This window comes from Equus caballus, chromosome 1, assembly GCF_041296265.1.
Source record: "Equus caballus isolate H_3958 breed thoroughbred chromosome 1, TB-T2T, whole genome shotgun sequence".
NCBI lineage: Eukaryota > Metazoa > Chordata > Mammalia > Perissodactyla > Equidae > Equus > Equus caballus.
In genome coordinates, this window is record NC_091684.1 from 143,011,457 (window position 1) to 143,024,834 (window position 13,378).

The window sequence follows — 13,378 nt, forward strand, 5'->3', positions numbered from 1 at the left end:
GCTATACATTTTGTATTGCGTACCTAGGAAATTTTGTCTCCTGAGTTTTCAGTGCTTATGAAAATTCTGTGTTTGGGTCTGGCAGAGAGGCTATTAAGGATGATTTGATGTATCTATAGGAGATGAACTTCTGTAGTATTAAGTTTGTGTAAATAGGACTGTTAGGTTTATATAATAATAATTATATTGTGGTTTCTTGGTTGATAAAATTTAGGTTTTGTTGGGATAGAACTAAAATTCAGAAAGTGAAACTCACTTTTAACATTGTTAGATTTGTGAGAAAAAAGTTCTGAGTATAAAAGAGAATAAATTCAGGAATTGGGAAATGTGTTGATAGAGATTGTTTTTCCTTAATTGTCAAGAAATATATTTAATTATCTTAACTGCATATAAATTTTTTTCTAGTTTCTGTGACTATGGATCCCATCTTCATATATTATTTTTTATGTGAATGATAGAAGACAATCCAGACCTTTAGATACTTTGCATTTCACCATATTAATTAATAGTTGTGACTAATTACTATACTTTGTTTTTCAGACATTATTTTTTCACTTATTTATTTTTTCTTTTTTTTAAGTTCATAATAGTTTACATCAATGTGAGATTACAGTTGTACGTTATTTCTTGACTGTCACTACGTAAGTGCTCCCCTTCACCCTCTGTGTCCACCCCCTACCCCTGTTGCCCTGTAACCACTGCACTGTTTTCTTTGTCCATGTATTTGTTTATATTACATATATGAGTGAAATCCTCTGGTGTTTGTCTTTCTCAGACTGGCTTATTTCGCTTAGCATAATTCCCTCCAGGTTCTTCCATGTTATTGCAAATGGGATGAATAGTCTTTTTTTCTGGCTGAATAGTATTCCATTGTATATATATATATATATATATATATATATATATATACTCCACATCTTCTTTATCCAATCATCAGTTGATAGGCACTTGGATTATTTCCATGTGTTAGCTATTATGTATAGTGCTGCAACGAACATAGGGGTGCATAGGCTACTTTGTATTGTTGATTTCAAATTGTTTGGGTAGGTACCCAGTAGTGGGATAGCTGGGTCATATGGCAGTTCTATTTTTAGATTTTTGAGGAATCTGAATACTGGTTTCCATTCTGGCTGCACCAGTTTGCATTCCCACCAGCAGCGTATGAGGATTCCCTTTTCTCCACACCCTCTACAACATTTATTTTTAGTCTTAGTGATTATAGACATTTTAACAGGCATAAGGTGGTATCTTAGTGTAGTTTTGATTTGCATTTCCCTGATGATTAGTGATGTTGAACATCTTTTCATGTGTTTATTGGCCATCTGTATATCTTCTTTGGAAAACTGTCTGTTCATATCCTCTGCCCATTTTTTGATCAAGTTGTTTGTGTTTTTATTGTTCAGTTGTGTGAGTTCCTTATATATTATGGAGATTAACCCCTTGTCAGATACATGATTTGCAAATATTTTCTCCTAATTGGTGAGATGTCTCTTTGTTTTGATTCTAGTTTCTTTTGCCTTGCAGAAGCTCTTTAGTCTGATGAACTCCCACTTATTTATTTTTTCTTTTCTTTCCCTTGTCTGAGAAGACATGGTACTTGAAAAGATCCTTTTAAGTTCGATATCAAAGAGTGTACTACCTATATTATATTCCAGGAGTTTTACGGTTTCAGGACTTATCTTCAAGTCTTGGATCCATTTTGAGTTTATTTTTGTATATGACATTAGATAGTGGTCTACCTTCATTCTTTTGCAAGTGGTTGTCCAGTTTTCCCAACACTATTTACTGAAGAGACTGTCTTTTCTCCATTGTACATTCTTGGCACCTTTGTCGAAGATTAGCTGCCCTTAGATGTGTGGTTTTGTTTCTGGGCTTTCAGTTCTGTTCCATTGATCTGTGTGCCTGTTTTTGTGCTGGTACTATGCTGTTTTTATCATTATGGCTTTGTAGTACATTTTGAAGTCAGGGATTGTGATGCCTCCAGCTTTGTTCTTTTTTCTCAGTATTGCTTTAGCAATTTGGGGTCTTTGGTTGCCCCAAATGAATTTTAGAATTCTTTGCTCTATTTCTGTGAAGAATGTCATTGGGATTCTGATTGGGATTGCATTGAATCTGTAGATTGCTTTGGGTAGTATGGACATTTTAACTATATTTATTCTTCCGATCCATGAGCAAGGAATCTCTTTCCATCTCTTTAGGTCGTTATCAATTTCTTTCAGTAATGTCTTATAGTTTTCATTATATAAGTCCTTCACCTCCTTGGTTAAAATTATTCCTAGGTGCTTTATTCTTTTAGTTGTGATTGCAAATAGAATTGTATTCTTGAGTTCTCTTTCTGTAAGTTCGTTATTAGAGTATAGAAAAGCAACTGAGTTTTGTAAGTTGATTCTGTACCCTGCAAGTTTATTGTAGTTGTTAATTATTTCTATTAGTTTTCTGATGGATTTTTTTGGGTTTTCTGTATATAAGATCATGTCGTCTGCAAACAGCAAGAGTTTCACTTCTGCACCTCCTGTTTGGATTCCTTTTATTCCTTTCTCTTGCCTAATTGTTCTGGCTGAAATCTCCAGTACTATGTTGAATAAGCGTGGTTATCCTTTTCCTGTTCCTGTCCTCAGGGGGACAGCGTTCAGTTTTTGCCCATTGAGTATGATGTTGGCTGTGGGTTTTATTATGTTGAGGTAATGTCCTTCTATCCCCTTTTTGTTAAGAGTTTTTATCATAAATGGCTGTTGGATCTTGTTAAATGCTTTCTCTGCATCTATTGAGATGATCATGTGTTTTTATTCCTCAATTTGTTGATGTGGTGTATCATGTTGATTGATTTGTGGATGTTGAACCATCCCTGGGTCCCTGGTATGAATCCCACTTGATCATGATGTCTGATCCTTTTGATGTATTGCTGAATTTGGGTTGCCAAAATTTTGTTGAGGATTTTTGCATCTATGTTCATTAGCGATATTGGCCTGTAGTTTTCCTTTTTTGTGCTGTCCTTGTCAGGCTGTGGTATCAGAGTGATGTTGGCTTTATAGAATGTGTTAGGAAGTGTTCCATCTTCCCTAAGTTTTTGGAATAGCTTGAGAAGGATAGATATTAAATCCTCTCTGAAAGTTTGGCAAAATTCCCCAGGAAAGCTGTCTGGTCCTGGGGTTTTATTCTTTGGGATGCTTTTGATTACTCTTTCAATCTCTTTCCTTGTGATTCGTCTATTCAGATTGTCTGTTTCTTCTTGACTCATCTTTGGGAGGTTGTAAGAGTCTAAGAATTTATCCGTTTCCTCTAGATTATCCATTTTGTTGGCATATAGTTTTTCATAGTATTCTCTTATAATCTGTTGTATTTCTGTGGAGTCTTGTTATTTCTCCTCTTTCATTTCTGATTTTATTTATCTGACCTTTCTCTCTTTTTACTTTCTAAGTCAAGCTAGGGATTTGTCAACTTTATTTATCTTCTCAAACATCCAGCTCTTTGTTTCATTGATCCTTTCTACTGCCTTTTTTGTTGCAATAGCATTTATTTCTGCTCTGATTTCTATTATTTCTCTCCTTCTGCTGACTTTGGCCTTTGTTTGTTCTTCTTTTTCTAATTCAGTTAGGTGTAATTTGAGATTGCTTATTTGGGAATTTTCTTGTTTGTTAAGGTGTGCCTGTATTGCGATGAATTTCTCTCTTAATACAGCTTTTGCCGCATCCCATATGAGTTGGTATGGTATGTTATCATTTTCATTTGTCTCCAGATATTTTTTGATTTCTTCTTTAATTTATTCACTGATCCATTGCTTGTTCAATAGCATAATGTTTAGTCTCCATGTCTTTCTCCCTTTCTCAGCTTTTATTTTGTAATTAATTTCTATGCTATAAAGCTAGAAATGTTCCATGTGCACTTGAGAAGAATGTGTATTCTGTTGTTTTGGGATGGAGTGTTCTATGTATGTCTGTTAAGTCCAACTGGTTTAGCTTTTCATTTAATTCCACTGTTTCCTTGTTGATTTTCTGTCTGGATAATCTATCTATTGATGTGAGTGGGGTGTTGAGGTCCCCTGCTATTATTGTGTTATTATTAATATCTTCTTTTAGGTTTGTTAATAGTTGCTTTATGAACTTTGGTGCTCCTGTGTTGGGTGCATAGATGTTTATAAGCATTATTTCTTCTTGATGGAGTGTCCCTTTGATCATTATGTACTGCCCCTCTTTGTCTTTCTTTACCTGTCTTATCTTGAAGTCTACTTTGTCTGATATAAGTATTGCAACACCTTTCTTTTGTTTGCCATTAGCTTGGAGTATTGTCTTCCACCCCTTCACTCTGAGCCTGTGTTTGTCATTGGAGCTGAGATGTGTTTCCTGGAGGCAGAAAATTGTTGGGTCCTGTTCTTTAATCCATCTTGCCACTTTGTCTTTTTATTGGAGAATTCAATCCATTTATGTTTAGGGTGATTATTGATGTATGAGGGCTTAATGCTGTCATTTTATCACTCATTTTCCAGTTTTCCTGCATTTCCTTTGTTTCTTGTCCTGTGTGTTTTGGTCTACCCATTGAATTATGTAGTTTTTAATGATGTTTTTCTTTGTTTTTTCCTTATTTATTTTTTGTGTCTCTGTTCTGCTTTTTTGTTTAGTGGTTACCCTGAGGTTTGTATTCAGACTCTTGTTATAAGATAGTCCATTTTCTGATAGCCTCTTATTTCCTTAGTCTAAACCAGTTCAGTCCCTTTCCTCCTCCCCTCCTAAGCTGTTTTTCTCATATCTTGTTCCAACTTGTGTTGGGAGTTTGTGGTTAATGTGACAAGGTTGTCTTTGTTTTTGCTGTTTTCCTTCCCTTTAGCCTAATACTGTAGTTGAATATTTACTATCCTGTTCTGATTCTATTTATCTCCTTACTCTGTGTTTTGTGACTCCTTTCTCCCTTTTTTCCTTTTTTCAGGTATGAGGTCCTTGAGGTTTTCTTGTGTGTGTGTGTGGGGGGGGGGGCGGGGGGCGTCTCGTGGCTATGGAGTCCCTTAGCTTTTGTTTGTCTGGGAAAGATTTAATTTCTTCCCCATATCTGAAGGATGTTTTTGCTGGATAGAGTATTCTTGGCTGAAGATTCTTGTTTTTTAAAGATTTGAATATGTCGTTCCATTCTCTCCTAGCTTGTAAGGTTTCTTGCAGAGAAATCTGCTGAAAGCCTGATAGGGGTTCCTGTGTAGGTTATTTTCTTCTGCCTTGCTGCCCTTAGTATTCTTTCTTTGCCATTCGTTTTTGCCAGTTTTATTACTATATGCCTTGCAGTAGGTCTTTTTACATTGATAAGTCTAGGAGATGTGGAAACTTCTTCCACACGTATTTCTCTCTCTTTCCCTAGATTTGGGAAGTTCTCTGCTATTATTTCTTTGAACATGGTATCTGCTCCATTCTTCTCTTCATCTTCTTGAATACCTGTAATTCTTATGTTGCATTTCCTCATTGAGTCGGATATTTCTCAGAGACTTTCTTCATCTCTTTTTAGTCTTAGTTCTCTCTCCTCCTCTGTCTGGAGCATTTCAACATATCTATCTTCAATTATGCTGCTACCCTTCTCTATATGTCCACTTGAGTGTTCAGGGAATCCATATTTTGTTTTATCTCTTCCATTGTGTCTTTCATCTCTAATATTCCTGATTGATTCTTCTTTATAGTTTCAATCTCTTTTGTGAAGTAGCTCCTGAACTCGTTGAATTGTTCCTCTATATTCTCTTTTACCTTGTTGAGTTTTTTGATGATAGCTATTTTGAGTTCATTGTCATTTAGCTTACATATTTCTCTGTCCTCAGGACTGAGTTCTGGGTGCTTGTCATTTTCTCTTTGGTCTGGAGATTTGATGTAGTGTCTGATGTTGGAGGATCGGGTCTTTCTCATTCTGATATTATTCGGTTGCAGTTACCACCTATCGCCACTGGGTGGGGTGGGGGGGGTCAAGAGCCACATATTCTGAGCCCTTTGCTTTCAGCTGATATCCCAGGCAGTGGTATGGCACAGGGTGGGTGGGAGAAGGGGTGCTTTCTCCTGTGTGCACTCCAAGCTTTCTCAATCAGCTCTCACTTTTTGGTCTCCTGGGGTGTTGGCTTGATGCGGTCACCCCTCACGAAAGCTTTTGCCCCATTAGAGGGCTTCTCTCTAGGCTGCAAGGGCCCTCGGGAGTCCTTGGTGATCCTGTGAACCAGCGTCCCCTCCCTGGCTCCTTCTCTCACAGATCCTCCTGGAGTCTCAATGGCAGTTTTTAGGAGAGGGAGTGAAAATCTCTCTTACCCCATTCTAGCTCCTCTGAGGGGGGCTCCAGCCTCTTTGCCCTCCATCGTGTGGCTATGTGTCTCTCCGAGGTTTTTTTTTACTATGTTAGGGTGTCCTCTGTTGGAGTATGGATGTCCCTTTTTGTTGTATGTTGGAGGGGAGAGAGTCTCGGGCAAGTTCACTCCACCATGATGCTGACTTCCTCTCTGTTTCTTGATTTAAAAAGCACAAAAGCACCATCACACGTCTAGAGACTCAGAGAGATAAGATGAAGAAGTGATTCAACTCTAAGCAGCAGATGACAAAAATGAAGAAGTCTTTATGCTGATCTGCTTTAAAAAAACATGTTACCTAATTTGTTTTATTTGATAAAATAGAGTGCTGCCTACTGTCATGTGGGGGAAAAAAGAAAATTGACGTATAACTATGAGTTTATTGCTAGAGTTTGCTTAACTGTAAAAATAAACTCCTTGATGTTTTTCTCCTTTCGTTTTATTGTAGTGAGTTTATTTTCCTGAAAAGGCTATTATAAAGTAAAGAGAAAGATTGAATTCCCAGTGAGGTCAAAAGATTTCAGAATACTGTAGATTCTGTATTTAAAATGTTAATTTTATCAAGTAGTATATACACACACTTTAAAAATCCAATAGTTTTGCCAGAAAGACTTATCATGAAAAATGTCAGTCCCCTGTTCCACCCTTCTTTATGCTTTAGACCCACTCCTTGGAGAGAACCATTGTTTTAGAAATACTAACATTCTGCTATTATCTAAGTTAGTAATGTAAGGCATTATGTAGGATTTCCTGTTATGGTAATCAAGGAGTTTATCTCTCTTACCATCTGCTTTCCCTCTAAATTCACCTCCCTATCTTCTCATTATATGGTTATATCATAATTTTTGGCCAATTACTAGTTAAAATTTACATTTCTATGACAGTATAATTATTGTTCACTGCATAGGTCAAGTGATGCATTATGATTGTATTTAATTTCTTATCTAATCTTTTGTTTTTCTTGAATTTGTAAATGCTTCTTTTTTATTTGCTTAGTCTTTTATGTAAATTTACTTTTAATTCTTTTCATGTGCTGCATGAAATGTTACGACTGTCAATGTTATTTTCCAATTGCCCAAACCCAGCTATTAGTCCCCTCCCCGTCCCCCATTTTCTTCTGGAGATCTCCTTGTGAACTGCTTATGTTTTTAGTCTTGCTACACAGTTGTCATCCTGGGACTGGTCTTCATCACTCTTCTGTGTTTTATTCACTGTTTTCTGGGTCCCTTACCTTTTGATCTTTGTTAGTTTGTTTTGCCAGAGCATATCAAATAGCCTTTCAGAAAGGGTGCACTCCTTATAATTGTTAAAATCCTTTCAAGTCTGAAAGTCATTGTGTTTTACTTCTACACATGTTTGATTTGGCTAGGGATGGAATGCTAGGTTTTAAATTAGAATTTTGAAGGCAATATCTTCTACCTTCCAAGTACTTTTGAGAAGTCTGATGCCAATCTGCTTGACACATTGTTGTAAACACAAAAATTAGAAAATACCTGGACCCTACTGTCGAAGACTTACATTTTAGTTGGGAAAATAAGATGTATGCATAATAATAAACAGGAGAAAGTGTTGAGTTCCATCAAGGAGGTATAGATAGAGTGTTAAGGGGGTTCAGAATGGACATATCTTGTTCAGCCAAAGAGATCAGAGTAGACACTGTGAAGATATGTATTTCAGCTGGGTCTAGAAGGATGAGTCTGCAGAAAGGAGAGAGGACATTCTAGGTAGAGGGGCCAGTGAAGGTGGAAAGGCATAGAGCATGTATGGGGAACGGCTAAGGATTTGGGAGTTTGATAGAGTGTAGTTCGATGTAAGTTGGAAAGCTAAGTTTAGGCCAGTTTTAAGAGATTTGAGTGCCATGATGATGCTAACAACAGTGATAGCAGCTAACATTTATTGAGTATTGAGCATATACTGTTTTCCAGTCACTCTTCAAAATGCTTTATATGAATTGACTCATTTAATAGTTATAACTATTGATGTAAGTGCTGATATAAGTATATGATATAGGGCTATTATTGTTCCAATTTTACAGTTGAGAAAGCTGAAAGTTAAATAACTTGTTCTAGATCACGCCGCTAGAAAGTAATAGAGCTAGAATTTGAACCCAGTTTAGCTCTAGAGCCTGTATTTTTAACTCTGTATTGTAATGGGCTTTAATCTGTAGCCAATGGGAGAGTCAGTAAGTTTCTTTTTTCTTTCTTTAAAATCCAGGGAGTGACATGATCAGAGCTGTTTTAGGAAGGTTGAACTTGCTCTGGTGTCTACTCTGTATTTGGGGAGGGAAATGAAAGATGGTGCTATCTAGCTATTGTTAACACAAATGGTTAGAAAGGATTCCGGCAGTGTATCTAAAGAGAACAGATCAGACTAAAGTAAGATGAGAGCACTTCAGCTGACTTTAAAATGGGCAAAATGGTAGGCAAAAAGGGAGCCAAAACAGCAGACTTTTTCTCTGTTTGAAAATTTAAGTAATTCAGTGAGACATTAGCTGTAATTGATATTTGTCTGCCTTGCTTAATTTGAAATTATTAATAGCTATAATTTTAATTATTAAGAAATTTTGTTTTAATATTATGAAAATAAAGCTTATATGTGGAAATGATGAAAATGGTGTCACTGTGGATATTTCCTTAGAAATAAATCATTTTGTGTCGCCAAATTTTACCTGTTCTATGATTTCTAATTCTTTGAATTAAGTTTAGACATATTTCATCTGTGAAATTAAGGGTGCTTAATGCTTTGCGTTTTGGTTATTGCTGCCATGCGGATGCAGGCGCACATTCAGGGGAATTCATATATGGCTTGGAAAACTTTGTTTACAAGGACGTCAAGCCTGGTGGGTATGCATGGTTAATTAAATTCAGCTACATAAAAAATCATATTCTTATCTGTGCTTGTGCTTGTCCATTATGACATGCCATCCTTTTAGAAAATATGGAAATGTAATTCATGTTTTTCCTCTTTACCATCATTTCCTTTTCCCTACCTTCTGCAGCCATTTATTCATTCACTAACCATTTAGTGTCTTCCTGTGGCGAGTGCTGCACTGAATGAATGTTCATGGGATAAAGCAATCACAATCCACTGCCCCTGTGAAGCTGACAATTTGATCTGTAGATAACTTTCAAATCCAGACCGCCTTTTACTTCTATAGTATATGTAGTAGTTTCTCAGTTAGGCAGTTCCTCTCCTATCGCAGTGGTTTTCAGACTTGTAAAAAGCAACAAAATGGAAACTTTTTTTGGGTCAGACTTCATTTGGAACCTTGGTAAGAGGTGCTGCTCTGACTTTCTTCTCGTACCTCTCTGATTTGCTCCCCTTTGTCGTAGCTCCAGAGGCACCTCTAGATAGATGACTGTCCCGTGCACTTTGAAATTTGAAACTTCACAAAAGGCAGATTTGAAGGCTGACTGCATTTAGGATTTACAATAGGATTCTTTGATAGCCTAGGAAATTTATCAAGTACGTTAAAATAATGACTTCTAATATATTAAATAATATTTTGATTTAACTTTTCAGGAGCTTATTATATTAACTTAGTCACACTTAAAATTTGTTTTGATTAAATGACAAGTGGGGTCTGCATCTGGAAATGTAAGCAGCAAGCATTGTGATAGAATTACTTCTGTAGCTAGAAACTTCTTTAGTGTTTAGGTTCATTAGGACAAATGGGGGAATTTGCATGGCAAATTTCACAGCATTGAAAGGAATTACCCTGAAAGAGTTTCTCTTTTAACAAATCTGCACCTTCAGTAAGTGTGGCTGACTGTGTTAATATGACTTAAAGTTCCTTTGTTTAATATGAGAGACAGCATGAGATGCTCATGCTCACTGTCCAATTTTGTAGGTTATACTGAATCAGCTTGCTGTGTCTGCCAGGGATAATGTTTTCTGACCATACTAGGAGTAACCTGTCTCCAGGATGCAAGTGAATTTCAGTGACCCATTCAAATATATAACAAAATCATTGGGCAGCATTGTTAAAAAAAACCAGACAGACAGAAGTCACTATAAAGGAAAGCCTAATTGATTCAGTTTACTTTTTTCCAGAAAAGATACATTAGCCTAGATACAAAACGAGGCCTAGAATATGGATGATTCTGAAATGAGAATAGTTCATTTTGTCTATGATATCTTCATTCAATTGGGTAGGACTTTGTGTGTACTTTAGGATCCTTTCGTCTTTGCAGTTTCTGAGTGTGTATTCCTTCCTCATTTGGTGTCGTTTTTTTAAATTAGTCTAGAGCAATGGTTCTCAAAAAGTCAAAATTCATAATCATACTGAAATATTGTTTGATTTTTCACTGTGTTGACATTGGTGCCAATGATGCAAAAGCAATGTTATATAAAATTGCTGGCCGCCTTAGCATGAATCAAGGCAGTGGTATCAAACTGTGTTAATAGCTATTGTACCATGCGCTCACAGTAAAAAAAAGCCACAAAGCACCAATTTTATTTAAGAATGTCCTTGATGAGATAGGAAAATTTTGATTTTAATAAACTTTCAGCTCTTCAGTATGTATCTTTAATATTTCATGTGACTTTTGAGGAAGTATGCATAAAGCACTTAGGCAGACTGAAGTAGGATAATTGTCTCAAGGAAAAGTACCTATGCAGTTGTTTGAGTTGTCAGCTGAACTAGTTACTTTTTTCATGAAAAGCCATTTTACTGGGGAAAATTACTGACAGACTCCTATTATTCAGATTTGAGTGTTTAGTAGACATTTCAGCAAAACAGCTTCAAGAATAAACAACTGACAATGTTTGTTGCTAATAGGAAGATTTGAACTTTTGAGCAAAAACTAGAATTTTCAAAAACTTGTGTTTACCACCTTGAGGTTGACAGCTCCCAATACTTAGACTTTTCTGATGAGATTGGTGGTGATATTAACAAATGTGATTTTTGATATTGAATAATGAAATGACTCAACATTTAGAAGATCTGCATAATTCAATGAAGCAATATTTCCATATTACCAATCCATGATAAAAAATCAGGCATGTGTAAAAGGTGTATTTAAAGTACGAGGTTGAACAGTTGGTTTAATTTGGATGAGAAATTCATTGATAGAGTTTCAGATTCCAAGATGCAACTAACCTTTAAGAAACTACCACTTGTATGAGTTTGGTGAAAGGCCAAACTGAAAATTACATAAAACGGCCATGAAGATGTTCCTCCCTTTTCCTATGACATACCTGTAGTTAGATCAGATTTTCTTCACATGCTTCAGTCTGAACCACATATCTCAACAGATCAAAGGCAGAAGTAGTTATGCCAATCTAGCTGTCTTCTGCTAAGCCAGATATTAAAGATATTTGTAGGAATGTAAAACCATGCCACTCTTCTCACTACAACTGCAGTTTGGAAAATAGTTATTTTTCATAATTCTATGTTATCTATGCTATAACATAATGTTTTTTTAAATTGAGTTCACAAATAAATATTGAAAAAAGTTCTCAGTTTTGATTTTCAATAGGGTAAATAGCAATAGTTGTAACTCATACCAATAAAAAGCTCTTCAAGGATTTCAAAATTTAAATGTGTTAAAGGAGCCCTGAGACCAAAGTATTTGAGAACTCCTTTAGAGATGATTGAGAATCATAAATTTATTATTCACCAGATTAAATAGAAATTTTCCCTAAGAACTATATAGCACTCAGATTAGATTTTGAAACTATTTGGAGAGGTATAAACGTGCATCTAGCATTGGATCAAAGATGGAACAAGGTACTAGAACAAATGTGAAGCCGGAAAGATAATAGGAGGTCGGGTAAGAAGAGCGAGTTATGGTAGGCTCTAAACCCAGGCAGCTGAACCTCTGTCTCTGAAAGCTGTTCCCGCCAAGTGGGATGGTTTTCAGGGCTACTCTGGCTTTCTTACTTGTTTCTTTTCAAATGGTATTTCTTTCAGAACTCAGTCTTTTTCTTGATGTTTAATTTATGAATGAAAAAGATTCAGAGACCATCACTGTGACAAGAAATACTGGTAATAGCAAAGTCTAGATTCTGTTATATATTTATTAAATATTTACTTCTTAAAACTCAAGGTTTGTAATCTTGTAATCTGGAATTTGGTTCTTAGTTTTTGTAGTGGCAGGAAAATTTGCTTTAAAATATCAAAGAAGAACAAATTTAAAATTTCAAGCTAAATTTCATGTATATTTTCTCAAATATACATAATGTTAACTGAGTTTATTTTATTATAATGTTCAGCTGTGGGTTTTTTGATCACTTGAACAGACATGTTTCATGTGCTTTGTGCAAGATATTAGGATAATTCCTGTCCTAATGAAGACTCTTGCCTGGTGGTAAGAAGCTGTGCGAACATTTTGAATAAAGTGTAGTCACTGCTTAGTGGAAGTTTATATAAGGTGCAAGGATAGATGGCCCTGGAGCTGCTTGGAATAGTTGAAGAAGGCTTCACACAGGCAGTAGTGCTGGACCTGCCATTTGGAAGTCTCCTAGGAGTTTGCCTGGTGAAGAACTTCAGGGAAGGCAGCCCAAGTTTGGGGCATGACGCATGTAGAAGCCTTAGGTATTGGAAAGTTGTGGCTTGTTTTGGAAAGTATGAATAGTATTTCTGAAGTATCCAGTGCAAGGATGACTGGCAGGAGATAGAGCAGGACAAGGAGATAGCAATCAGATCTTGAAAGGACCTTTGTGTCATGCAGACACTTTTTCATTTTATCTGGTAGGCTGCAGAGACCCTTTAAAAGAATTTTGAGCAGGGGATTAACAGGCTGTAAATAATATTTTAGAAGATATCTGTCTGGTAGTGGTATAGAAGGATGTTTAAGAGGAAGTAGAGTGGAGACTAGAGGCAGGGGAGACCATCCAGAGACTGCTTCAAGAGTGTAGACTGGAGTTGATGTATAGTAGGCGGTTGAATGGAAAGATTTATAAGCTGGGCAAGATAGGTGTTGGTTAATGCCATGACGTGAGGCAGTGCCAAATAAAAGAGGATGAGATTTTAAAGGAATTATTAAACCAGTTTCAATGCACAGTTCAATGTACATTTTAAGCCCTTTTTTTGTATTCTTTATATCCTTAAGTCATTAAAGGATCCTGCTTGTGAGG

At 36.2% G+C, this 13,378-nt stretch overlaps 1 protein-coding gene across 6 annotated transcripts in view; it reads left to right on the top strand.

Moving 5' to 3' along the window:
• VPS13C (vacuolar protein sorting 13 homolog C) overlaps nt 1-13,378 on the top strand; it is a 170,788-nt gene that overhangs the window by 21,520 nt on the left and 135,890 nt on the right. For 4 of the 6 annotated variants that reach the window (XR_011426104.1, XR_011426105.1, XM_023616348.2 and 1 more), the window contains exon 6: nt 9,075-9,137. The exons of the other annotated variants lie outside the window; for them this stretch is intronic. Coding sequence is in view for 2 of the 4 variants with exons in the window: in XM_023616348.2 (XP_023472116.2) it covers nt 9,075-9,137 (63 nt within the window). In the remaining 2 variants the exon portion in view is untranslated. The remainder of the gene's footprint in view (nt 1-9,074; nt 9,138-13,378) is intronic. 6 annotated transcript variants of the gene reach the window in all.